This window comes from Saccostrea echinata, unplaced genomic scaffold (genome assembly GCF_033153115.1).
Source record: "Saccostrea echinata isolate AGI-Se365-2 ecotype Australia unplaced genomic scaffold, CSIRO_AGI_Sech_v1 ptg000010l, whole genome shotgun sequence".
Taxonomy (NCBI): Eukaryota; Metazoa; Mollusca; class Bivalvia; order Ostreida; family Ostreidae; genus Saccostrea; species Saccostrea echinata.
Window position 1 is genome coordinate 11,049,548 of NW_026889759.1, and position 26,728 is coordinate 11,076,275.

Below are 26,728 nucleotides of genomic sequence, written 5' to 3' on the forward strand. Positions count from 1 at the left end.
ATACAAAATCTCTTATAATATTACCAAAAAGAGCAAAGAGAAAGAGACCTACATATTATGTAGTCCTGAAACAATTGACCACCGTTACTAACAACAACAATTTTATCTGATGATTTAATGTTAGTAATTAATGGATTTACAAATTGTCTTTGGTAAAAAAATTTCCAAAACTGAATTGCTTATTTTCTACCTGAGGCATCTTTACAGTCTGAAGGACTTGAACTTCCTACAGATGATGTGTATTTATCATCAGAGCACCTGACACAGGATGTAGCCCCCATCTGGTCTTGGTAGTAATGCAGTGGACAGGATCTGCAGGGAGCATAACCATCATAGGAAGATGTACCTACACTGCATTTTGCTGGAATCATAAAAGTTTGTCAACAACAGAGGACATATTTACATGATGGAATTTTGATCAATTCTTGGGGGCTAGTTTCAAGAACTGATAAAAATTCCAGGTTCTTTGGGGATGTAATTTTATAACAATTAAATGTCACATTAAAAACAAGAGGCCCATGGGCCACATCACTCACCTGAACACATTGGCTAGGCAAAAGCACAAATCAGTTTGGTATTGAAAAGATTAAGGGGGGGGTGGGGGGGGGCTTGAATTTTAAACTACCTGATGATGCTTCCATGTCAATAAAACAAATGGCTTTGTTGTACTTGAGAAGATTTTACAAAAAGTTTTACATACATTCCTTTGTAAAAATTTGATCCCCCATTGTGGCTCCTCCCTATCCCAGGGGTTATCATTTGAAAAAACTTGAATCTACACTACCTGAGGATGCTTCCATATCAATATGACTAAACATAGTTTTCTGTTCTTGAGAAGAAATATTTTTTCTCTATGTTCTTATGTAAAACTTTCGATCCCCCATTGGGGCCCCATCCTACCCCCGGGGGTCATCATTTGAACAAAATTAAATTTACACTACCTGAGGATGCTTTCATATCAAAATGACTAAACATGATTTTCAGTTCTTGAGAAGAAGAAGAAATTTTCTTATATGTTCCTATGTAAAATTTTCAATCCCCCATTGTGGCCCAACCCTATCCCCGGGGTCATAATTTAACAAACTTGAATCTACACTACCTGAGGATGCTTCCATATCAAAATGACTTATCATGGCTTTGCAGTTCTTCAGAAGAATTTTTCCTATATATTTCTATTTAAGACTTTGATCCTTCATTGTGGCTCCACCCTTCCCCCTCCCCCCCAGGGGGTGGGGTCATCATTTAAAAAAAAATTAGAATCTACACTACTTGAGGATGCTTCCACATAAATATGATCAATCAGGGCTCTGCTATTCCTGAGAAGATGATTTTGAAAATTTTTCCTATATATTTCTATGTAAAACTTTGATCCTCCATTATGGCCCCGCCATACCCCCGGGGGTCATGATTTGAACAAACTTGAATCTACCTACATTACCTGAGGATGTTTCCATATAAATATGACTCATCATGGCTTTGCTATTCTTGAAAAGATTTTTAAAGATTGTTCCTATATATTTCTATGTAAAACTTTGATCCTCCATTGTGGTCCCGCCCTACCCACGGGGGTCATGATTTGAACAAACTTGAATCTACACTACCTGAGGATGCTTCCATATAAATATGATTTATCATGGCTTTGCTGTTCTTGAGAAGAAGATTTTTAAAGATTTTTCCAATATATTTCTATGTAAAACTTTGATCCTCCATTATGGCCCCGCCCTACCCACAGGGGTCATGATTTGAACAACTTAAATCTACACTACCTGAGGATGCTTCCATATAAATATGACTTATCATGGCTTTGCTGTTCTTGAGAAGGAAATTTTTAAAGGTTTTTCCTATATATTTCTATGTAAAACTTTGATCCTCCATTGTGGCTCCGCCCTATCCCCAGGGGTCATGATTTTAACAAATTTGAATCTACACTACCTGAGGATGCTTCCACATGAGTTTAATCTTTCCTGGCCCTGTGGTTCTTGAGAAGAAGATTTTTAAAGATTTTTCCAATATATTTCTATGTAAAACTTTGATCCTCCATTATGGCCCCGCCCTACCCACGGGGGTCATGATTTGAACAAACTTGAATCTACACTACCTGAGGATGCTTCCATATAAATATGACTTACCATGGCTTTGCTGTTTTTGAGAAGAAAATTTTTAAAGGTTTTTCCTATATATTTCTATGTAAAACTTTGATCCTCCATTGTGGCCCCGCCCAACCCACAGGGGTCATGATTTGAACAAACTTGAATCTACACTACCTGAGGATGCTTCCACATAAATATAACTTATCATGGCTTTGCTGTTTTTGAGAAGAAGATTTTTAAAGATTTTTCCAATATATTTCTATGTAAAACTTTGATCCTCCATTATGACCCTGCCCTACCCACAGGGGTCATGATTTGAACAACTTGAATCTACAGTACCTGAGGATGCTTCCATATAAATATGACTTATCATGGCTTTGCTGTTCTTGAGAAGAAAATTTTTAAAGGTTTTTCCTATATATTTCTATGTAAAATTTTGATCCTCCATTGTGGCTCCGCCCTATCCCCAGGGGTCATGATTTGAACAAACTTGAATCTACACTACCTGAGGATGCTTCCACATGAGTTTCATCTTTCCTGGCCCTGTGGTTCTTGAGAAGAAGATTTTTAAAAGATGCTATTAATTTTTCACTACCGGTAATTCTTTATTATCTCCCCTTGAAATAAGACGTGGCCATTCATTTCAATATACTTGAATCCCCTTCACCCAAGGATGCTTTATGGCAATTTTGGTTGAAATTGGCCCAGTGGTTCTGGAGAAGAAGTCGAAAATGTGAAAAGTTTAAAGACAGACGGACTACAGACAAAATGTGATCAGAAAAGCTCACTTGAGCTTTCAGCTCAGGTGAGCTAAAAATCGCAAAAGCTATATTTAAATATTTTTACAAATACATGTACATGTAAATTCTTAGATAAGGGCTACACAAAAATTTGAACCCACACAATATGATGATTCCAAAATTATCATACATATACAAACATTGTCAAATTTTTGGTTTACTTTTGATCCCGACTTTTGTTGTACATTTTCTGCATTATCACTTACAGATACAATTCCCTATACTGAAAGAACCGACACTGACTGTCTTCCCTCCATCAGGACAAGCCTGACAGTACGTGCTGTTAACCCAGTAAGTGTTTTTCGGACACTGGTTACAAGGGGGCATTCCACTGGTGGAGTATGTACCCACTGCACAAAAACCTTAAATAAAATTATGAAAGAATCCAATCAGCACTGAGAAGATATTTGATAATGGAGACTATTAGCACAATAAATCAAATATTTTCAAAACCCTTTAAACTAATATAATAGTAATGCGATTTTCTCCTCCAAATAAAAAAATACAACAAAACCCTATATAATTACTTTGAAACAGTTTTTTTTTTAATGCTAAAATGTGTAACTCCCATGACTTTTGTTTTATTATGCCAAATGATTTACATCTTCAACCCATGCTTGCTCTGATAATGTTCAAGTATACAAATAAAGTATCATCTTATTTTATCAAATATCAAAGTATAGGTTATTTAACAGAACGAAAAATCAACACTCTTACTGAAACACTGCCCAGATGATGTAGCCCCAGTGATGTGGGTGCCTCGTCCAGATCCACAGGGTGTGCAAGCTGTGGCTCCGCTAAAACTTTTGTAGGTATTCAATGGACACAGAGTACAGGTGTTTGGGGCACTCAGATATGTTCCAGCTGGACAATTCACTGAAAAATATTGTAAGAATTCTAAGAAATTTATTTTTACTCTTACCCTTCAGCATTTTCTGGATAAATTCTATCAAATGAAACAGCTTTAAATAGACGTTTTTTAAAAAAAATCTTTAAGTTTTGTATATGCAGTAAAACTCGTTTAGTACGAAGACGGATACAGCGAATTAACAGATATAGTGAAGTTTTTTTGTAATCCCTGGCAAAATTCCTAATAATTCCTTGTAAAATTTTACAGCTATAACCAACTTGGATATAGCAAATTTACGGTTATAGCGAACTAATTTTATGTCCCTTAGAAGTTAAAAATAACGAAATGACAATTGTACATCTTTCATAGCAAATTTTCAAAGATCTCAATTTATAAAATATTGAACTGATATTAATTTTGTAAGTTTTCTTCTTTGAAACTCAATTCGTCTAGAAACTTTTGAACTCCAAGGTAAATGTTGTTTTTTATACTTCCCTAAATACATTTGCTAGTCATACTTGAAGGAAAAAATCCATATTGCAAATTCACTATGTATACTTTTACAAATTCGTTATACGGATATAACGAATTATGGATACAGTGAAGTGATTTCGCAGGTCCCAAGAACTTCGCTATAACCGAGTTTTCCTGTACAAAGTAATTATCTTTACTTACAGCAATAGTCTTTACCACCAACTGTCACCTTCTTTTTATCAGTGGAGCAAATGAATCCCTTGGAATTCTCGACAGCATTTGTGCGAATAAGATTAGGACAGCCTGGTACCTGGGATGATATGGTTTTAATACTGATGTCAAAAGACTGCATTCTGCTCAAAATGTTTGTTGCACACGCAGAATACTTTGATTCCTCGTATCCAAAAGGCTTCTGCTCCACAGTGTAGGTTATGTTTACCTAACATAAAGAACATGCTGATATCAATCTACTTCAATCTTTTTCCATTGTATCACCTTTCTCTACATACAAAGAGTCTGATAAAAAGTAAATGTACAGTATAAATCTCAAATTATTTTGCTTAAAAATTAGATTTAAAAACTTCCATATACATGTATATACAATTAAAACTTTGGTATCTTGAACACTGATATCTCGAATACCATGGATATGTTGAAGTGATTTGGGAAGTCCCAACCCCCATTCTTTTTAAAAGTATTTTACCCCGGACATCTCGAATCCTCGGGTATCTCGAAGTTTTTTCTCGGTCCCATATTGAGTTCGAGATAACGAGGTTTGACTGTTTTTCAAAAGAACAAAAGAGAACATATGCTGAGTAACAAAAATACTACTGTTCATCAAAAAATTTCAAGGTCTTGTAGTGTTTACATTTATTGGTATTACTGCATCTACTGATGTCTTATTGTGTCCATATCGATACTGATGTTCATGTCTTTATTCATTGATGTCTTACCGAGTATAGACTGTGAGTAAGACAGCAATAAATATATACACTGTAAGACATCAATTAATATTTAAGAAATAAGGTATCATTTTTAAACATTTATCAGGATGTAAATACAGGTTGATCATGTGATCAAAGAGCTTTATGGTAGATTGATCATGTACCAACCCATATTTACAATAAATATTTTAAAATGATACCTTAGTACTTATATTTACATCTGTGACTGATTTACATGTATAACAAATATTTGTGTCTATAGTTTTAAACCCATGAAATTGTTTAGTTTATCAAACCTCAATGGTATAAACTGAATGTGTTCAACATGTCAACCACCTATGATGACACTGTTTAATTATGTCAATGGTTTATGACTTAACAATGAATTGATGGCCATGTGATGAACCTGTTTATATGTCTTAAATACGCTTTGTTCAAATAGTGTTATAAGGGAAAACATTTGCAAAGTTTACGTGAATATACACAAGTAAAACATCAATTATTATAGACACAGTAAGATGTCTTTATTTATTTATGTCTTACAGTGTCTATTCATATTGATGTCTTACTGTGTCCTTTGATGTTTTTCTGTGTCTATATTTACTGAGGTACATGTATTACCGTGTCTACACTTATTGATGCAGTGGCAAATGATGAGTCTTCATTGATATTAATCTCAATATTATCATTGGGGAAGAGTCCTCCAGAACATCCACCCTTCAGAGCCTGTTCAGTAAGTGGTGTTTGCGTGGAAATTGCTGACTTGTAAGCATTGTCAAAACAAGTGGAACCAATAGTCTGACCTTGTGTTTCTACTTGGTAAGTGATAGTAACCAAGGAAGTGTATAGGGCTTGCTGATTTTCTGAAATGTTAAAAATGATACAGTTTTTATAAATGATGAAATGCTCAATGACTATATTAAAATTTACATATCAAGATAAAAAAAATTCTTTAGTGTATTATAAAAAATAGGCAATATAAGAAACTGAAATATTTTCATACAATTGTTAGAATAAAACATATCCCTCAGTTCTTCCTTTGTGAATTGGGTCTAAGCATAAACCAATACTTTATGAAGAATTACCAAAATTTGTTTGTTTCAACTGAGGGGCTAATTCTGGCCCTAATCTTGTACCATGTCCTAGCTTTTTCTTCAAATTTTGATTTGAAGAATTCATACTGTGTTTTTGAACATACAAGAACTATGACAGATTGCCTAAGACCAGCCAAAAACTGAAAAAAAACCTCTTTTTTCATCAATAAAGGAATCTTTTTTCATCAATAAAGGAATCAACCAAGAAATAAAGAAAACAAAACATGACTTACCAGGAGTGCATGCTGGGATGCGTGAAGCCCATGGATTTCCTGTGGTACAGGTCAAAGTCTTCACTGTTACTCCAGGATCATCATAAAATGTGTAGGTCTGAGCACACTTTAAGTCACACTGGAACCCATTGGAGGTGGCACTGCAGTTTTTCTGTCCATTCACAGGGGTTTCCAGGGAGTATGGTGAACATGCAGCAGCTGACATTACAGGCAATAATATCAAAGATCAAAAATTTAGGGAAGGGAAGGTATCCAATTTTCTTCAGGACAAACATGCCCTGACATCTTAAAATTTACCCCCATGAAAATAAGTGATTTAACAGCATGAAATATTGAGAATTTCTTACCTGTGGTGTACACTTGGACTTGACACTGATCTGTCCTTCCTGTTGTATCAGTCACTGTTACAGTCACTGGTCTGGTTGTACCAATATAGCTCCGGCTCACAGTAAGATAGGGAGGATTGTAGGTGGTGGATCTAATCCCAACATTGTCACTTCTCACTACCTCTGCAGGATTAACTGTGAAATTGGTGACCTCTGAATCAATAACTGTCACTGTTTTTGCTGATGGACATGTTACTTTTGGAGGCTCCTCATCTGTGTAAAAATATTGTAAGGCAAAACGTAATCATCAAGCATATAAATGTATGTTATTGTCTATTGTATTAATGACTATATGCCAATGTATGATGGTGTTGTCAATAAATTGAATTGAATTGAATAAATTCTACAAGAACAATGAAAGCTAGTATGGACTTTCAAATTATGTCTATTTTCTAACTGTACATATAATAATCCTGACTATTTAGAGTGTAGCAGATAACATCAGTTAAATTGAAATTTTGTATTCAAAGGTCTGACAAGACAAAGCATTATAAACATTATATACAATGCCTATTTCTTTTTACCTACAAAGCAAAAATTTCCTCTCTTTCCAGAAGAGGCATTCTTTTGCATTACACCTATTTCATTAATAAAACGAATGCTTTTCTAAGGCTTTGCATGGTCAATTTGTCCAATACAGAATTTTACATCTTTTTATTTTTCATTTTGTTCATTTTATACTGGGAATGTCATAGAAATGCAACCATAAAATTTGAAGATTTCATACTAAATCATACTGGAGAGTTATCTATAGAGCAAAGCATAACTGTATCAAACCACATACGCTGTAAAACTGTACCATATAGACTAAGCATTACAAACCTGTTACAGTCACAGTAAAACTGCACCTATCGGTGTTCCCATTGAAATCAGTGGCAGTGTAACTTATGGTGATTGGAGTTGTCTCCAACACTAGGGTTGTATTGGCATTTACAGGTGTGACCTCGAAAGTCTTAATTCCACTATTGTCATTCACAGAGGGCCGATTGTGACTGATCAGAGTATACTGGTTTAGAGTCAAATTTCCTGGACATCCTCTGATTGTGGGATTTTCAGTATCTGTAAAATACACAAAAATAAAAAAAAAAAATTTAACAGATTCTGCAGATCCAACACCATTAAAATAGAAATCCATTGGGGTACACATATGCTATTTGAAAAATCTACTGAGATAATTAAGTGAAAAAATTCCATTTGGATATCAAAAGTTTTGAATATATTTGAATCTTAATTATTTCCTTCGTGTTTTCCCACAACAATCATCAAAACATTCAGGACTTAATTTTGCACAGAACCACAGACCTTAGCTAATAATTGTAAAACATCACTTCTGCCAAATGCACATTTCAAATTTTTTGTCAAGAAAATCAATCAAAAATAATCAAAAATGTAAAAAAAATTTCCAAAGAAATAGTAAAATGGGAAAACAGAAGTTTTTTTTTTTATTTTAAGAGTATAGATTTAGTGAAAACTTAATATTAAAATTTTACTAAAATCATATCTGTTTTATTAAGATTTTTTTTTTTTGACAAAAATTAAAAACTTTAACTTTGTAATGGAAGTAATTTTGATAACAGTCAAATAAGGAATAATTTTAGATGCTAAAAACAGAAAATTCCCTTGTTATAAAGGGAAATAACTCAGAAAATTGAGTTATTTCCCTTTAAAATGCCAATAAAATTGTTCAATTTGGCAGTGTTTGACCTGATGCAGTGGTGTCTGAGAAACTAAACAATTTTTGGCCTGAAATTATATTTTACTTGTCAATTTGCAATATTTAAGATAGCATGTCAAACTATTTAAACATCAGACTCCAATTACCTTGGCACTCAGCAGGTGTGGTAGCGTTCCATTCCAGACTATTCCCACCAACACTAAGCTGACACTTCAATGCATTCCCTGATGGGATACTGAATCCTGCCCTGTTACAGCCAAATGTGACAACCTGATCCAGTTGGAATCCCTTCACATCCGCAGAAAGGTAACCTCCTCTTGGATAACCAGGATCAGGGCATTTGGTTCCTGAAGATCATTTTTGAATTGCTATGATCATTTTATAAAGCCAAATGTTCACATGTACACTGCATGATCAAATCAATCTATTTTTGAAGAAGATTTTACCAGATATCCATCAACAATTTGAATTCTAAGTATTTACAGCAAATCCATATTCAATGATTTCCTTGATATTAAGTACATTAATAAAAACTCACTGTATTTTTAAATCATGTCTGTAATATGCTGTACAATTCTCTAAAATCTCACCTTCACATCGCAGAGTTCCAAAGTCCCAGTTACCGTCAGCCATACATGTGACAGTGGCATCATTTGTAGTGTTAGAAGACCCTTTCCTTGTTTGGAGCCTTTCACAACCAAAAGTAAATGTATTTCCATAGGTTGTTGAAGCTGGGTTATAGTTTGTGTATGAAGATCCTGTTACTTGTGGTGGGGTCCCACAGTCAATCACTACAATTCATTGAATAAATTTTCATTACAAATTTCAAATTTTCAACAACAACAAAACCTATCATCCTCTTCGTTTAAGAAGTTTTGTATGAATTTTCACACAAAAAAAACATAAAAAAAAAAAACTATCATCCTCTTAGTTTAAGAAGTTTTTTATTAATTTTCACTCAAAAAACATAAAAAGAGGTATGTCCCCAGGTTTTCCAATGCAATGCACAATTTAGTATTTAGTGTATTTGTTTATCATGTTCCTGCTGCATAAAATAAATTAGTGTTCTTTATCAATCTTAGTATTTTCTTTAATTTTACAGAATCAAAAAAAAATCTCAATTTTCCTCAAGAATCAACTCACCACCACATTCATATGGAGCACCATACAGGCCATATGTGTTTGTCTGCTTGTTGTAAAGGCACTGTTGCTGATTGACAAACACACCCTTCCCTGGTACAGTACATGTCATATTCAAATAGTCTAGGTAGTTAACAGGGTTTGTTGTACTAAGAGTTGGGGCATTTCTTAAGTTCAGTGAATTCAGGTCAGCTACTGGACATGATGCAACTGGAAATCAGAGAAATCAGAATGAATGAAGAAAACTCTGAAATTCTTTCAGAACTGTAGAATAACAAATTGGGAAACCTCTATGCATGTAACAAATAAACAGTACATGTACAATGAATTACATACAATGAAACCTCATTATCTCAAATTTGATGGGACTTATACAAAAAAACTTAAAGATTCAAGATTATAAGATTGAAATGCATAAAGAAAAGAAAGTTGGGACTTCAAAATGACTTTAACATATCTATGGCTTTCAAGATATTGATGTTCAAGATACCAGTGTTAAGCTGTATTTAGAAATTGACAGACCTGAACATTGTAATAAAGATGTTGTCTGAGAGGGGGTCCATTCCCCATTTGCTCCACAGGTGAACATTTCTTCCCCAGCAGTCTTTACATAACCTAGGTCACACATGTAGGAGATCTTGTCCATGTATCTATGCATAGCACGCTTAGTCATCAGCATGGCATTATTGACCACAGCAGGTTCTGAGCAATTTCTTCCTACAAACAAAAGTAATTTTTTTAAAGAATTGTTTTCCATGGCAATAGATGTGAAATTAGTCAAGATCTATTTTTTAAGCCCTACAAGTGGATTTATTTCCAAAAAAATTTACATTTTAAATTCAGGATATCAAAAGAAAACATAAGGCATGCCTGAACTTAAAAAAATAAGTTTCTCTAAATGGATTTACATGTACAGGGTCATAAGTATCCATAATTTAAATTTCAAATATTCAGTATTCATGCAGTAAATCTATTGAAAATATTTTGTAGAAACTTTTGTCCACACAATTAGACACTAGAATTTTCAAAATGTCATAAAAGGTAGTTTTAAACACTAGCTGACCTGAAATTAAGAATCTCAGTTTATGTTTTACAGTAAAGACAGGTACTCACGGACACAGGTATGTCCTAGTTTACATTTTACAGTAAAGACAGGTACTCACGGACACAGGTACGTCCTAGTTTACATTTTACAGTAAAGACAGGTACTCACGGACACAGGTATGTCCTAAATGATACACATCCCCAGACCTGGAGCCGGTATCAGGTGACTGTATGGTATACCCAGATCTGCCATTCACATCAAAGAGGACATATCCTGTCATGTTGCATGAACAGCTATAGGAGCCGGGAGAGTTATTACAGACTTGAGAACAGCCTCCATTATTTACCAAACATTCATCAACATCTACAAAGAGAGAAAAAAAATGCCTCATCAATTCATGTACAATTATAAAAATTCAATAAAATCAAAATCATTCAATATCAAGTCCAAGAGCCATTTCAAAATTACAAGAAAACAATGTTTACTTCATCATCTTCATGCAATGGTTTGCCCTATAAAGAATGTTTTTATGTAGTAATACAAGTCTGAGTGTGTTACGTACCATCACACTGTCTCTGGTCAGCATTAAGTGTGTAGCCCTCTCTACAGGTACAATAGTATGACCCCTCAGTGTCTGTACAGTTCTGTGCACATCCTCCATTACTTGTTTCACATTCATTGTTATCTACAAGACATGACATATTCTTTTAAATGCTGAAAATACAGGACACATCAAGAGATAATACATGTATATTAGGATTTCCTAGAAGAATATCAAACACAACTTGCCCCTAATGACAAGAATCATCTCTTGCTATGGCATTACTGTGTTCACCTTCATCCATTCTTGTTCACCATTAAGTGAATTAATATTGGTTTAATATAAGTAATTTAATTCCATGTAAAAAAAAAAATCCTCCTATGATTTGATTTTTAATAATTTGTTTTTATGTTAGTTGCAATGTGCTGATGAATCAAAATACAAGCCCACCAAAATGACCACTGGAGACTGATCTACTGATACAGATTGACTTACTGGTACAGATCAACTTACTAATAACAGATTAACTGATGGATACAGTTGACTTACTGGTACAGATCAACTTACTAATAACAGATTAACTGATAGATACAGGCTGATGTACTGATACAGACTGACTTACTGATAACAGATTGTCGTACTGATACAGGTTGACTTATTCAATGATACTGCTGACTTTATAAGTCTTACTTAGACTTACTAATACAATTTGACTTACTGATAAAAACTGACTTACTAAAACTTACAGCTGATATAAAACAACTGATATAGATTGACCTACTGATACAGACTGACCTACTGATACAAGTTCAGACTTACTGATACAGGTTGGCAGTGTTCCAAAGCTTCTGTCATCTTGACAAGTAATGGTGGCAGATCCATTCACTTTGTACCCAGTATTACAGGAGACAGTTAATGTCTCCTGATAATCGGGCAGGGTCTGAGAGGACACTTGGCCATTTGGTATATTGGGAATGGGACATTTGATTTCTGCAGGTATAAAAAAAATCATATTTCAATATCCCTACAACTTTTGTCAGAATTTAAAATTGTGAATCAGTCATGGAAAATGTCAGATAGCTTTTTATCAAGAAATGGGTGAACTAACTTCACTAATTCAAGTTCACCTTAACTTAATCCACCTCAACTGCATCCAAAGACATAATAAACATTGGTTATTGATGAAACATTAAAGGCTATTTCAACTAAGTCCTGTTTCAAAACAAAGATAAAACCTAATACGGTAATATCAAAATATATGCAAGGAAAAAAAAACAAATCATACTTATACACTGTGGCTCTGATGCTGTCCACTGGCCTGTGGACTGACAGAATAAGATTGGTGCCCCCATTATCTGGTACCCAGGATCACAGGTATAATTAACAACGGCTGCATACTGGGTATCACTGCTTGAGCGCTGACCATTGTTTATAACTGCAGGTGTTGGGCAACTTGCAGCTGTACATAAAAACAAATTGTCATCAGTATTTAAATGTCTATTTAAATGTATGTGAAGAGATAGCAGAATAAAATCCTTTTAAATCACTTGCTAATTTGAGAGGAGACTGAGTTGCATTTAAATTAAGTATCATTAAGTATTTACTTAAAGGCTTTGCTTTTTTTTTTTAAATTGGGTGTTGAATCTCATTTGGTAAAATATGCAGGTTTCCTCTTTATTTTTTCCTTTAATAATCATACAAAACTTACAGCTACAAGTTGGCTTTTCTGACCATGTTCCACCAGCTTGACATGTGATGTTGGCTGAACCACCCAGAGTGAATCCTGGGAAACAGGTGAAGGTCACATAGGAACCATAAACAACACCATTGGATTGTGAGATGTAACCATTGTCAACAGCAACAGGTTCTCCACAATATTCAGCTAAAAATAAAACAAGAGGCCCGTGGATGACAAGGCTCACCTTGGACTCCCTTCTCTTCCTGATAAATGTTTGGGTAGATAAAACCCCTTCTTGTGACCACTGAATTCAAAATCAGTTTTCATTTATAGTAAGAAGAGAAATTATGTATGTCAATTTACGAAATGTAGCCTTGTAGTAATAATGATTGTGGAAATTCTGATTACTGTGAAAATTCATGACCCCATCCTAGCCCCTGGGGTCAAGATTTTAAAAAAAAGGCCTGCCTCAACCTTGACCCACATACAGTTGAACTTCAATATCCTAAACACCAATATCTCAATTACCATGGATATATCAAAGTGATTTGGGAGTCCCTAATCACTTATTCTTATAAGTATTCTACCCTCAATATCTTGAATCCTCAGATATCTCAAAGTTTTTCCTCTGTCCCATCTAGTTCGAGATAATGAGGTTTGACTGTATATGGGTTCTAGGTTACTACATACCCTTTCCCAAATAAGGACCCTTGCTAGGTGATGTATTAGCCAGAATGGATCTAAGAACAAGAAAATATACTCCAGGACAAGAGTTCTACTGACCCCTTTTTTCCTTGACCTTCAATGTAATAACTGACCAAAAACACTTAATAAATCCTCCTTTACCCCAAGAGCACTCTGGGTGAAGGATGATCTAGACTTGGCTAAGGAGAAAGAAAAAACACAGAAAAACACTTTTTAAAAAGAAACTTGTTGTGACCTTGCTATTTTATCTAAATACTCAAGGACATCACACACCATTTACCCATGAACGTTTTGTGGGTGACAAAAACTGGCTGGTAGGTTTTGAATGAAAAATTAACAAGAGGCAAATGGGCCACATTGCTCACCTAAGCACTTTGGCTAGGAGTTCAGTATTTATGAGTGGTATCAATCTATCCCTAAGAGGAAGGGAGCATGATTTGAACAAACTTGAATCTACACTGAGGATGCTACCATATTTCTTTGAGAAATCATGCCTTTAGAAGTTTTTAAAAAGATTTTTTTCCTACAAGTTTTATCTTCTATTGTCGCCCACCCTACCACCAGGGGTCATAATTTGAACTTGAATTTACACTACCTGAGGATGCTTCCATATAAATATGACCAATCATGGCTTTGTTGTTCTGGAGAAGAAGATTTTTAAAGATTTTTCCTATGTATTCCTATGGAAAACTTTGATGATTCATTGTGGCCCCACCCTATCCCCAGGGGTAATGATTTCAACAAATTTGAAACTACACAACCTGAGGATGTTTCCACAGGTTTCATCTTTCATGGCCCAGTGGTTCTGTAGAAGAAAGTTTTTCCTATGCATTCCTACGTAAAATTTTGATTATCCATTGTTACCCCATCTTACCCCCAGAGGTCATGATTTGAACAAACTTGAATCTACACTACCTGAATTTGCTTCCATAAAAATACATGTATGACCAATCATGGCTTAGTGGTTCTTGAAAAGAAGATTTTAAAGATTTTTCCTATGTATTCTTATGTAAATCTTTGATCATCCATTGTGGCCCCACCCTACTCCTGGGGGTCATGATTTGAACAAACTTGAATCTACACTACCTGAGGATGCTTCCACATAAAAATGACCATCATGGCTTTGCTGTTCTGGAGAAGAAGATTTTTAAAGATTTTTCCTATGTATTCCTATGTAAATCTTTGATCATCCTCGCCCCACCCTACCCCAGGGGGTCATAAATTGAACAAATTTGAATCTACACTACCTGAGGTTGCTATTAATTAATTTTTGTTATGAGATGCCATTAATTTTTCAATAATTTGTAATTATCTCCCCTTGGAAAAAGGTGTGGCCCTTCATTTGAACAAACTTGAATCCCCTTTACCCAAGAATACTTTGTGGCTTTGGTTGAAATTGGCCCAGTGGTTCTTGTGAATAAGTCGAAAATGTTAAAAGTTTACAGATGGATAGACAGACAGCTAGACAGATGGACGACAGACAAAATGTGATCAGAAAAGCTCACTTGAGCTTTCAGCTCAGGTGAGCTAAAAACTGATTGAAAATTTACACACATACAATATATACAATAGGACATCTGAGTTACTTGTGAGACTTCATATGAAATTTTGACACTTTTTAATTCCCTCCAAATGTTTCATGCTTACGTTGACACTTTGGAATAGTTCGAGTTTTCTGCTCAACCAACCACTTTCCCCCATACATGCACTTCATTTTGGCAGTGGATAGATTTAATTCATCTGAACGAAAATTATATCCACTTTGGCAGCTAACTGTGAACTCATTCTCAAACTGTCTGATTTGTTCTGGAGTCTGAGAGGGGTTCAACACAGACGCAGTCGTTAAACCAGCATCAGGACAATCTAAAAACAAATTCAATTTTCACTGAAGAAATGAATAGATCAATTTTTAAGTTAAATGTGATAAAAATTTACAAAGTTTATGAAGAATGTTCAACTTAAAAAAAACAAGAAGTCTGTGAGCCAATGCTCACTAATAATACCCCCGCTCTGATGTGAATACACAAGTTCAGTTATGGACAAACACAGTGATAATCAGGAAATTGACATCGGATTTGTAAAAACTGAATCCCAACATATGGCATGCCTAAACAAAGAAAAAAATTTCAAACATCTGCGATGAGTAGTTGCTGAGAAAACTACGACCAAAATTTATTATGTATGGTACAGACAGACGCACGGATTAACAGGAAGTTGACATCGGATTTGTTCCAAAAATGAATCCTATTATATGGCATGCCTAAACAAAGATTGTGCTAAAATTTCAAGCATCTGCAATGAGTAGTTGCTGAGAAAACTACGACCAAAATTTGTTATGTATGATACGGACAGACGCACGGATAAACAGGAAGTTGACATCGGATTCGTACAAAAATGAATCCCACCATATGGCATGCCTAAACAAAGATTGTGCTAAAATTTCAAGCATCTGCGATGAGTAGTTGCTGAGAAGACTACGACCAAATTTTTTTTATGTATGGTACGGACAAACGCACGGATAAACAGGAAGTTGACATCGAATTCGTACAAAAATGAATCCCACCATATGGCATGCCTAAACAAAGAGTGTGTTAAAATTTCAAGTACCTCTGATGAGTAGTTGCTGAGAAAACTGCGACCAAAGTTTGTTACGGACAGACAGACAGACAGACAGACAGACACACAAGGGTAAAACAGTATACCCCCCTCTCCTTCGGAGCGGGGGTATAATTATCTGTTTTTTTTCCACTTCCTTCCCAGTGGAAGAAAAATCTTAAATAATGTACAAAAGTCAACATTCGATCAGTGTATATTTTGACTTTGTTCCTACCTATGGAATACAGAAAACGAAATCCTTTTTTGTTAATAATGGCAGTAGATGTAAATTTGATAAACATCTTTCCATTAGAGCTGTGAAATGACTGGGCATTGCCTAATGTAGTAGTTGTAAATCCTTTAGTTGTCCCATGGGCTGCTACCCCAGTTTCATCAGTGGTATTTGTGTAAATCTTGTTAAAGTAACAAAGCATGTTCTATTTAAAATTGGCATTTAGACACCATAGGTTTTGTTTCTTTGTTAATCAATCCCTAAAAAAGAAAAGAATATGTCCACATATACATGTACCACACCCGTGTGTCCCTCAGAACCTGAAGTCTTATGATGTAATGCTACTTAAAGTTGACATTAAAAAACTTTTCTCTTTAGAGGTTGATTTGCTTTGAAAAGTTGTATCATTTCAAAATAATAAACAAACATACTGCAAGAAAACTGACTAGCAACTCCAACTGACATTTCTTAGTAGTATTATAAAATGTTTGCAGACAAATGCATAATTGATGATGGACACTTTACATTAGCTGCAATAATGTAGCCCTCTCCAATTTTTTCTCTTTTTTTTCTTTAGAAGAAAAGAAAATCTGAGAGGGCTACATTATTGCAGCTAACTTTATATAAACACCCACTTATGGCATTTATTGAATAAAACTTTAAGTTAGTTCCCATGAGGTCATTTGAAAATTATTATACTTGTAAAAAAAAAAAATAGCATGAAAAGACATTTTTCTCTCTTGTAGAAATGACAAGGAAACATGAACTTCCTGACAAACTATGATACCTGTAGAAAATCGACATTGTCTTCAATTTCATATGCAAGGTTTCTATCCAACAAGAGTGTAACCCCTTTACCACTGGGTATATCTATGGTCCAAGTACATGTCTGGAAATTGGCATAGTTAACATTGGGAAATCCAGGACTAGTGATCTCCCCTGCATCAGCAGTGTACCTTGCATTACATCCTGTAATAATCAGTCAGTGTTCAACATTTTAATTAAAGGAATGAATTTACTATGCTTTGTTTAATGAGCAAATGGGTTATTTTTCATTTAGGAACTAAAAACTGAAGTTTTTTAAAATAAAATTCTTTTACTTCTCAATGTTTACAATGTGTTTCAGTGAAAATAAAATAATTCAGAAATGTATTAAACTCTGTGCAGAAACAATTATTCATACGTATATATGTTAAAGAAGTACAGTGATGCATATACATATATACCCTGTTTATAGTGAAATGAGAAACCAGTCCCTGAGGTTGAGCTGCCTGTCCTAAAAATGATGTACATCACATGACTGGTGGAGAATACAAATCTTTTCCCTTTGATTGGCTGAGACTGCATCAAAGGGAGGGCCACATTATCATTGTTACTGGCTGTGTATTTCTCAAGAAGAGGGGCACTTCCTGAATCCCCATCACGGATTTCTATTACATCATTACCCATCAGATCTATTTTCATTCTCTAAAATTTAACAAGTGATAAGACAGTTAGGTATATATTTTGATTTTTACTGTTAATTGGTTAAAATCAAAAACTCTATTTTACTCTTCAAGGAGAATTCATGATTTCTATAATATGCACTGTTCAATGCATAATTACCTCAAGAGTAATAATTTTCCTGTGCTCTTCAGCTGTGATTATCCATACATAGTCTTGATTTCCAAGGTAAGCATTGCTTCCATGAGAACTAAAAAGTGGAGGCTCCAGTCTGGTATCTGTATTTCTGGCTGTCAGATATGTTTGCTCTTGATAGCCATCTTGTGCTACAAATCAAACATCCTTGACATTTTCATTACACAAAAATTAGGGTAAAATAAGTACCATACATATGATAAATGGGGAACTTAAAGTTACCAAATTGTGGTTTACTTGTGCTCAAAGTTTCATTGATATCAGATAAAAACTAAAAGAATATTAGCATTTTGAAATATTTTACCAGTAAAAGATTTTCTCCATTTCCAATCTTTTTAATTTGTTTTTTTTTTTGTTTTGTTTTGTTTTTTGTTTTTTTGGAAATAGCATCTACATGTATTCTTTTCCTCAAATTAGTTAAGCAATGTGAAAAAAAACACTTTATCTAGTTGTCCATGTCAAGTTCTATTATAGTAGTCTAAATCAAATAAAAAAAAAACTAAGAAGAGAAGTGCTGAAAGTCTTTTAACACAAATAGTAAATATTCCTCACAGCTACTGAAGTTTGCAGCAAAGCCCATTTTCTCTGTTGCAGAGTCAGTGGAGAAGCGGATGATCATGTAATTATTGTGGCTCCTGTATCGGATTGTGGGGAGGCTGGGCTGCCCAGACAAGCGGGCAATGGACTGGGCTGTAGATTCTGTCCGGCCACCAATCAGGATTTCCACGATGTCTGTGTCTTTCTCAGTATTGAATGATGAAAACTTTGATAGAGATTAAATGTCAAAATTTAGTACAGGTGCTTGCAGGGAGCCTATAGACTTCTTATAATCCTTTTATAATGCAGAGTCAAAATTTTAATTGCAAACAAAAGGTAAGTCTTGACATTACCTGGAGAAAATTTTATTGGAAATTAATTTGCAAAATATTCTTTCAATACATTTAATCAAAATATTTACTAAATTCCCTTTTATAGACTAAAAATTTATGTTCCTAGTAAAATTTGAGTAACATCTATGGCTGGCAAATGCCAACAGATAAAATGATTAAAAATTGTAATGATGGTAATTAATTGATTGAAAAATCTGAAAGACATAAAGGGAATAATGATTTTTTTTTTCACATTCATGTACACTTTAAATACCCCCTTTTTGTAGAGTCTTTAAAAATTAATATAATATCTTCAAAATTGTAGTAAATGAACCTTTTGACTTTTAAATTCTCTTGCCAAATTCCATACAATTAGCTGAGCTGATGAAGGCCTTCAATGGACTAAAGGGAAAGAATTGGTCTACCAGCATTTATACTTGTCACAAATAATCAAAAAACACAAGTTGACATGCATTTGTACAGCCAATTATAAATGTGAATGTGCAAATTCCAAGTTATTTACTATTACTCACTGAACATTTGACAGGCACTAGCATATTTTATAATCATTACTGTGTATCCACATACAAGCTTTGGTTTGAGACAATAAAAAATATGGACCCCCAACTCTTATTTTCATCAATGTATTGTTGTAACCCACAGGCTTCAATTTTCTACCCCCAATTTGATCACATGTTCGAAATCAACTCAAATTTCAAACTACCGGTAAACTGAAGGCAAAGGTTGTTGAACTTTACAAAAAGGTGTTCTTACCTCTAGAAAAATATTAGAACCCTCTGGCCCAATAATTGTCCAAGTGCATACTTGGGAAGCACGATAGTTTTGAGGATAATTTGGGGATTGGATTCGACCCAAGGCCTGGTTGTACATAAAACTACATCTACTCGGGCAGTTGACTTCATCCGAGAAATCCCCACAATCGTCAACTCCATCACAGCGCCAATTATTGTTAACACACCGTCCATTGTCACAGTGAAAGCTCTCTGTATAATCACAAAACAAATGCTTAATTTACATGTATTGAATAGAAGCTGGAACTGAACTATAATATACCAAAATAAACAATAAAAGCTAGGAAAGGTATATTTTGCTTAAAATAATTTTTATTTGATACAACAATGGGATAAAGCTGAGATTTATGACTTATTTTTGGAAATTTCCATGAGGAAGTTCTAAATTCTCTCTCTCTCTCTCTCTCTCACGAAACCCTGTTTATTACTATAGATCATTTACAAAGAAACCATTACAAAGGTTCACAATCTAACTGTTCTTTATCAGATATGTGTACTATCTAATCCTGCAATACAACATTACACAATGCTCATTGAAATGCAGTTTTTAACAAAAATACATCTCAGAAATCAATCAAATTTATACATTTAAACACTGCAAAAGAAGAATTATCTCTATGTGTCAGTCTGAAATACTCCATTAACATAAGTCAACAGAGCATTTTACAGCATCATTCTTGATAAAAGTGCATACATAAAAGGAAATATTTTAATGACAGACTCAACATGAAATTAAAGACTCCTAGTTTCTTTAAACAGATACCTGACTTGAATATTTGAATATACAAGAATGGAATTTTTTTATTGTTAGGAATGGGAGAGTAACTATAGTTCATTTGCATGATTCGGAAGATAATGACTTCTTGAAAGTCAGTATGACATCTAGTTAGAACTATCAGATATTATTGAGGAAAAAAAAAAATAGCAAACTCACGTGGTAAACAGGGAGTTCTCTGACACACAAATGCCATCTTCATCCGACAGTTTCCAATAGTCCACTGATATTTTCCATCCTTTTTCTCTACATATACACAGTCTCCATAACTAGTATCTGGATTTCTGACCGACCATCGCCCTTGGTAAATGGATGCCGCTGTGTGCATGTTCCATGTTGTTTCAATACCATTCTGAGTATTCACACCCTTCTCACTCATTCCTTTGAAAAAAAAATATTCTAAATTTGATTGTTTCATTCAAATTACAGTTTTTTCATGAATACGCATACCAGAATATTTCAGATTTTTTTCTCTAATTATTGAAGAAATGGCCAAATAATAAACATATCTTGCAACACAAAAAACAGCTTGCATTTTTAATATCCCTGATAAAGAAGATACACATCTTTGATATAAAAACACTAAGTAAAGATAGGCATCTTATAAAACAGTTTGGTACACAAGATATTCTTTAAAGCATCTGATGACAAATACACATATTTTCATAAACGATAAAAATCTGTCCTAAACAGGAAACATATTTCTCAAATGTGTCAGAGAAGTCGTTATGCAAAGGTAAAGGATAAAAAATTAATTTGGTTATATTAAATTGCTCAAAGTATCCTCCCAGCATTTTGTACAATTTTTGAGAAGTGTATGAAGAGGATCAAGTACTTTTTAACGTCTCCCCCCCCCCCCCTTCAAAATAAACATCAAATCAACCTTCACCTAGACTTTACACTTCCAACTTAACTTACTCAATGGTTTCAATGGCTTGATCAACATCCTATATTTCAAAATCTGCAGACAAAAGCCATTAAAAGATCAAAATACAGGAATAACTGTTCCAGGTTTTACTTAATTGCCAAACATTTTAACCTAAGGCCTCAGTATATTGTTTCATGCTTCAAGAGGAAAGTACTTTGTTAAAAAATCTGTTTTATACCTACAGTAAATATTTTTTCTGTTAGAAGTCAATCAATCAAAGATTATATAACTCACTGAATACAAGAATAATCAATCTTCTAGGATTTCTTGTTTTACCAGATGCCTTATTTTTCTTGTGTTTAAAATCATTTGATCTCAAAGTATATGAATATAGTGGGTGTAAACTTTCATTAAAAATGCAAGTTTAAATGAAAGCAATGAAAAAAGATTAATGCAACAGCTTCACAGAACTGTTGATGCAAATATGGCCCATAAAATGCCATGTGTGATTAAAAAAAAAAAATAAACAGCAAATTCAAGCAGATTTAGAAATATCTATGCAAATATGAAATACATCTTTTATTAAATTATATCTGTTAGTACTTATTCCATTAATTATTATATATTAATAAAGGCACTTAATTGTTTTTCTTAAATGAATTTAGTGCTGTGCAGGCAAGTTACAGCCCACTGCTTGAGTATTAGTTCAAGCTTTTTTGAAAATAAAAAAGATCATTTTAGAGAGTTCAGTTTATTTGGTAACTTAATAATCAATGATTTTTTTTTTTTTGACACAAGGCCATTGACATAAGGAAAGAAACACTAACACCCCAGGCAGTTTTTTATTTACTGAAATCTTCCAGTCACCTCACCCATTAATCGATAGAATTAGTAGACGCTTCCATTAAAAGCGAGAGTGATTTTTCACAAAACATTCGGGTGTATAGCAGAGCCTCGGGTGTAGAACTTTATGTGCTTGGTTAACATAGAGTGGTTTACCCAGACTGTTTCTACTTACCCGTCCAAAACATATTGACATTCCTCTGTGAAGCAAAGTCGCCGACATTCAGATTGGTGAAATAATCATCAATAGTAACTAACTCAGCTCCATTACTGTAAAAAAATGATAAAGGGTGAAGAAATTTTACCTTTATGTACATATATAACATCAAACTTATTCTGAGCATGTGCATTGTAATAAGATACACAATTTATTACTGGTATTCCCTTCATATTAATTACCTAATATCAAAAGTAAAGTAATTACCAAATGTTAAATGTACATATATATGCATAAAATACATGATATATTTTTTATTTTGGTATTAGTAATTATTCTATATTTGCAACTTAAAAAACATGTGCCCTTCAAAACTCAGAGTTAAGTGATTTTTAACATGATCTAGGTGTGTATTTCATTTATACAGGTATAAAATAATCTTTTTTACAGGTGTCATGAATCTTAACAATAAAACTTAAATGAAATCTGACCACTTGAATGTTTTGGATGGTGTTGAATTACATATCCTGTACTCACATAGATACATCAGATACAATATGTTTAAATAAAGACACCTAAACAGAGTAGAATTACTAGGAAGCTTAACTAAATATAAGATGCTAATGGAGCATATGACATAGATGTCAGCTGAAGAGCCAATTAGAACTTAAAACAGTTTCATTAATGCAGTGTTGTTCACTAGTTGACTTTCTATTCATTTTTTATGTTACAAATCCTGATTATTTAAAATTTAAGTAATGACTGAAGCAAGACAAGATTAATCATTTCTGAAAATGAATCACTAACTACTTTATTGATAACAGTAAGTAATTTTATTGAGACCAATGATACTGGCCAATTTACAATGTGCCTGTATATGTTTATGGTGATGTAGCAGCCATGACTTACCCCTTGCACTCCCGATAGGCAGTGTCCCACGTTGATTTTGTTACAGATGACGTTCCATATAATTTGTAGCACATTATGTTAGATAAAACCCAGCCTAAAAATAAGAAATACAAAAGGTGTAAGATTCAAAATTCAGATCATTCACATAAATACTAAAGCTGCAGTGCATACTATATGGATCGACTAATATTTTGGTTTTTTTTAAATCATGCAATATAAAAACTTTTGCTTTTGTAAACCTCATAATACATTTATTGAAAGAAGCCTCCATTTGACAAGACATGCAAATGTATTGTTAGTATTGAATAAACTGCATTTTTCTTTTAAAGGTAGAAAAAACTGCCTGTACATTAACCTCATTATACCTTGCAGACTAAAGGTATTTACCAGTACTCTATTATAAAATTTATGTACCTTCACTGTGGCTTTCAATTTAGAAAAAAATTCCATTCGTGATGACAATGTACAAAAAAGAATATCACAAATAAGCTTTATTAACAGTAGTTTATTTCTTACTTCTTTTTGCAGGTATTGCAGTATTGTACTTATTGCAGGTATTGTATTGTGACATGAAAGCAAGTTATTTAATACAAGTTTAATTGGAATTTAAATGGGAAATAAAGTGAGGAATAGTCAAAAATAAGTTTGGCTTGAAAAATACGGAAATTGTCATATGAAGCAATAATCAAAGCTGTTCCATACAGCAATCAATCATCACTCAATAAAAGTTTCTTTTGACATGCTACCTTAAACAGAAATACAGTAACCTGAACTTACCATCAGGACAGACGTGTGTTATTGTTGTACCCTATAAAAAAAATTAAGACATGAATATTAAGTAAATATATTCAATACAAAACAGATAATCATAATTTTTTAACTTCTGAAAGTTTTGGGTTCATAATTGTGTAACTATAGCAACATAAAATAGGAAAACATTAATTGTTGGAAATTGCATGTCTAGAAGACTCGTTGGTTTTGTAACCTGATGCATGAAATAATTTGCGCCTGGGTGTGTACGAGTCTCTTTTTGATGGAAAATTTTCCGTACAATGAACTTTTCTTGCATGGTTGGATAAACTCAGCAGTATTTTTACACAACATTGAAAAAACTTATGCAAGCAATATTGTATAATTATTTAATTATTACTGAAATTACATTTAAAAACTTAAAAAATTTGATATATTCATTCATGTTTTCATCTATAGGTGCATTTATAATTAAAAATATCCATATAGTAATATTAACATATAGTCATTGCAATTAAATTCAAATATATAACCATTAATATCTTGATCAATCTAGTTAAAATTAGATCTTTTACCCTGTATAATGACATATAACAAAAGGGTGTAAAGATCTTTTAATTAGATTGTGTCTATATTAATATAATATTTAGAACAACCCCCTCCCCATCTGCATCATACTTTATAAATTGGTAAAAAGAAGTTTATATGCAAATGTCAACCTGCAAGCTATTTTAAACTCTTTGAAGTCTTCAGAGTGAATTCAAATGTATGTAAAATGTGTCTATATCTTAAACCCAAGCTCCTACTAGTGATAACATATAAACTAAATATCATACTTCTGATTAAAAGAAAAAAATTATTTTACGTTTATTGATAAACAAGACTCAGCCAGGTGTATAGAGAAAACATAAAGTAAACCCATGCATGTAAATGAGTCAGGACTGAAAAAAAACTTGTGTTTCATAAAGCCCTCCACTTTACCATAAAATATTTTTAATCTTAGTATTCAATACTGATCCTTGTTCGATATTAAAACGTACATTCCGAACCAACACAATTTAAATTGCGACTTTTCATTCAGATTTTTACAAATTTAGGAAATAAAACGGGCAATTGTTCAAGTTTTATTGAAAAAAAACAGCCGACCCTGTATTGTGATTTAACCAATTATGTGCTTTTTATTTCCTTGTAGCAAGGGTTAATCTGGCAATCCTACCTTGGAGAAATCTCTAACATAACTAAACATGTGTTGACAAATAAATTGTAGAAGTTAATAATTTTTTTTAAATCAACATGATAAATTTAGTTTTTTCTAACACCCCTCCATCCTCAGTCTTTACTAATTTTCATTGAATTTAAATTTATCTAATGAATTATTTAAATGTTTCTCACTTCATATAAACTATTGGGGTAAATTTTCTTAGTAAATAATTCATTTTGTTTATTTTTCAACATTTTTTTTCTATTTTATGCCAGCTTTATTGTTACAATCTTGTTCATTATTCTTCCTCTCAGATTGTTTCTTGGAAATTCATCTCGAATTTTACAGAATTTTTGAGTGAAACCGCACCCAACAAAGCACAGGAACAAGACAGCGCCCCGAAAATAGTGTTCCAAACCAATGCTCTTCTATTCATATTCAAATGTTTGGCTTTTAAATTCCTGAGAAATTACAATGAACCAACAGTCATGACCTTTTTACCCAAAATAAAATGTGAAGATGAAATACAGTGGACATTGTCACTTAATAGATGAAATGAAAGGTTTTATATTAACGGATGACGCTTCTATTTTAACTACTGACTGCTAAAATATCAACAGTGCGTGAAGACAAATGTATGCATTAATTATATATGAACTTTTGATTAATCTACACAGCATTCGTACTAAACACCTTCTCGTTTGCCGTGTGTATTTGCAAATGATTGCGATCATCAATATCCATGATTGATTTTTCAGGTAACACTCACCTGGGATGCTGTCAATGTAACCAATATTAAAATCCATAGAAAACTATAAAACTGCCCCAATTCCATCGTGTTTATAAGTCACTCTTCTCAGAGGATCATAACCACTAAATTAATTAATCTACAAGAGATCGTCACTATCGGACCCCCCTCAAACTGCGACTGCAGCGCTGGACCCCAAATCTTCCCGAGGTCCGAAACGTACTTGCTCCTCTTCTGAACAGCAGCGGTGCCACACCCCACGTGGATTTTTGATTTTGGTTATTGAGCTAGAAGGTTGACAGAAAATTCACGGTTCCCTGATTCTCACGTGTGACTTGGTCGGCACCCTTATTGGGCTTTGCGAATTCGTCTTAAATAGCAGTCCTTTAAATAGACCATGGGTGTATCCACCGCAGTTAATTCTTACGAAACGAATCCATTCTTCTAGCAATCACGATCTTAGATGCGTCTTGTGCAAATAAGACCTAAAGCTCCTAAAATATTTCATAATACACAACAAAATTGATCACTTTTGATCAATAAATGATCATAGCAATAGTAAACAAGTTTGAATGCTTTTTTCCCCTGTAGAATATTGCCCGTCCTGTGTTCACCAGGTAAACCAAATTTTACCACAACTATGATGTATTTTTATGCGAGAATTAATTGGATTTAA

At 33.6% G+C, this 26,728-nt stretch overlaps 1 protein-coding gene across 1 annotated transcript in view; it reads right to left on the minus strand.

Moving 5' to 3' along the window:
- Window positions 1–26,207, minus strand: part of LOC133184388 (uncharacterized) — a 67,029-nt gene extending 40,822 nt beyond the window's left edge. The window contains exons 1-29 of the mRNA XM_061319442.1: window positions 26,074–26,207; window positions 24,131–24,161; window positions 23,354–23,447; window positions 22,463–22,557; window positions 20,736–20,957; window positions 19,764–19,993; window positions 18,673–18,883; window positions 18,088–18,251; window positions 17,709–17,949; window positions 17,270–17,451; window positions 16,486–16,663; window positions 15,303–15,518; window positions 12,981–13,154; window positions 12,558–12,731; window positions 12,092–12,262; window positions 11,294–11,416; window positions 10,900–11,094; window positions 10,209–10,403; window positions 9,690–9,896; window positions 9,137–9,337; window positions 8,693–8,893; window positions 7,694–7,930; window positions 6,833–7,084; window positions 6,486–6,683; window positions 5,780–6,021; window positions 4,416–4,653; window positions 3,608–3,766; window positions 3,097–3,252; window positions 191–361 (exon numbers count right to left, since the gene is read on the minus strand). Coding sequence (XP_061175426.1) covers window positions 191–361; window positions 3,097–3,252; window positions 3,608–3,766; window positions 4,416–4,653; window positions 5,780–6,021; window positions 6,486–6,683; window positions 6,833–7,084; window positions 7,694–7,930; window positions 8,693–8,893; window positions 9,137–9,337; window positions 9,690–9,896; window positions 10,209–10,403; window positions 10,900–11,094; window positions 11,294–11,416; window positions 12,092–12,262; window positions 12,558–12,731; window positions 12,981–13,154; window positions 15,303–15,518; window positions 16,486–16,663; window positions 17,270–17,451; window positions 17,709–17,949; window positions 18,088–18,251; window positions 18,673–18,883; window positions 19,764–19,993; window positions 20,736–20,957; window positions 22,463–22,557; window positions 23,354–23,447; window positions 24,131–24,161; window positions 26,074–26,139 — 5,224 coding nt within the window. The 5' untranslated portion in view covers window positions 26,140–26,207. The remainder of the gene's footprint in view (window positions 1–190; window positions 362–3,096; window positions 3,253–3,607; window positions 3,767–4,415; window positions 4,654–5,779; window positions 6,022–6,485; window positions 6,684–6,832; window positions 7,085–7,693; window positions 7,931–8,692; window positions 8,894–9,136; window positions 9,338–9,689; window positions 9,897–10,208; window positions 10,404–10,899; window positions 11,095–11,293; window positions 11,417–12,091; window positions 12,263–12,557; window positions 12,732–12,980; window positions 13,155–15,302; window positions 15,519–16,485; window positions 16,664–17,269; window positions 17,452–17,708; window positions 17,950–18,087; window positions 18,252–18,672; window positions 18,884–19,763; window positions 19,994–20,735; window positions 20,958–22,462; window positions 22,558–23,353; window positions 23,448–24,130; window positions 24,162–26,073) is intronic.
- Between the last annotated feature and the right edge of the window lie 521 nt (window positions 26,208–26,728).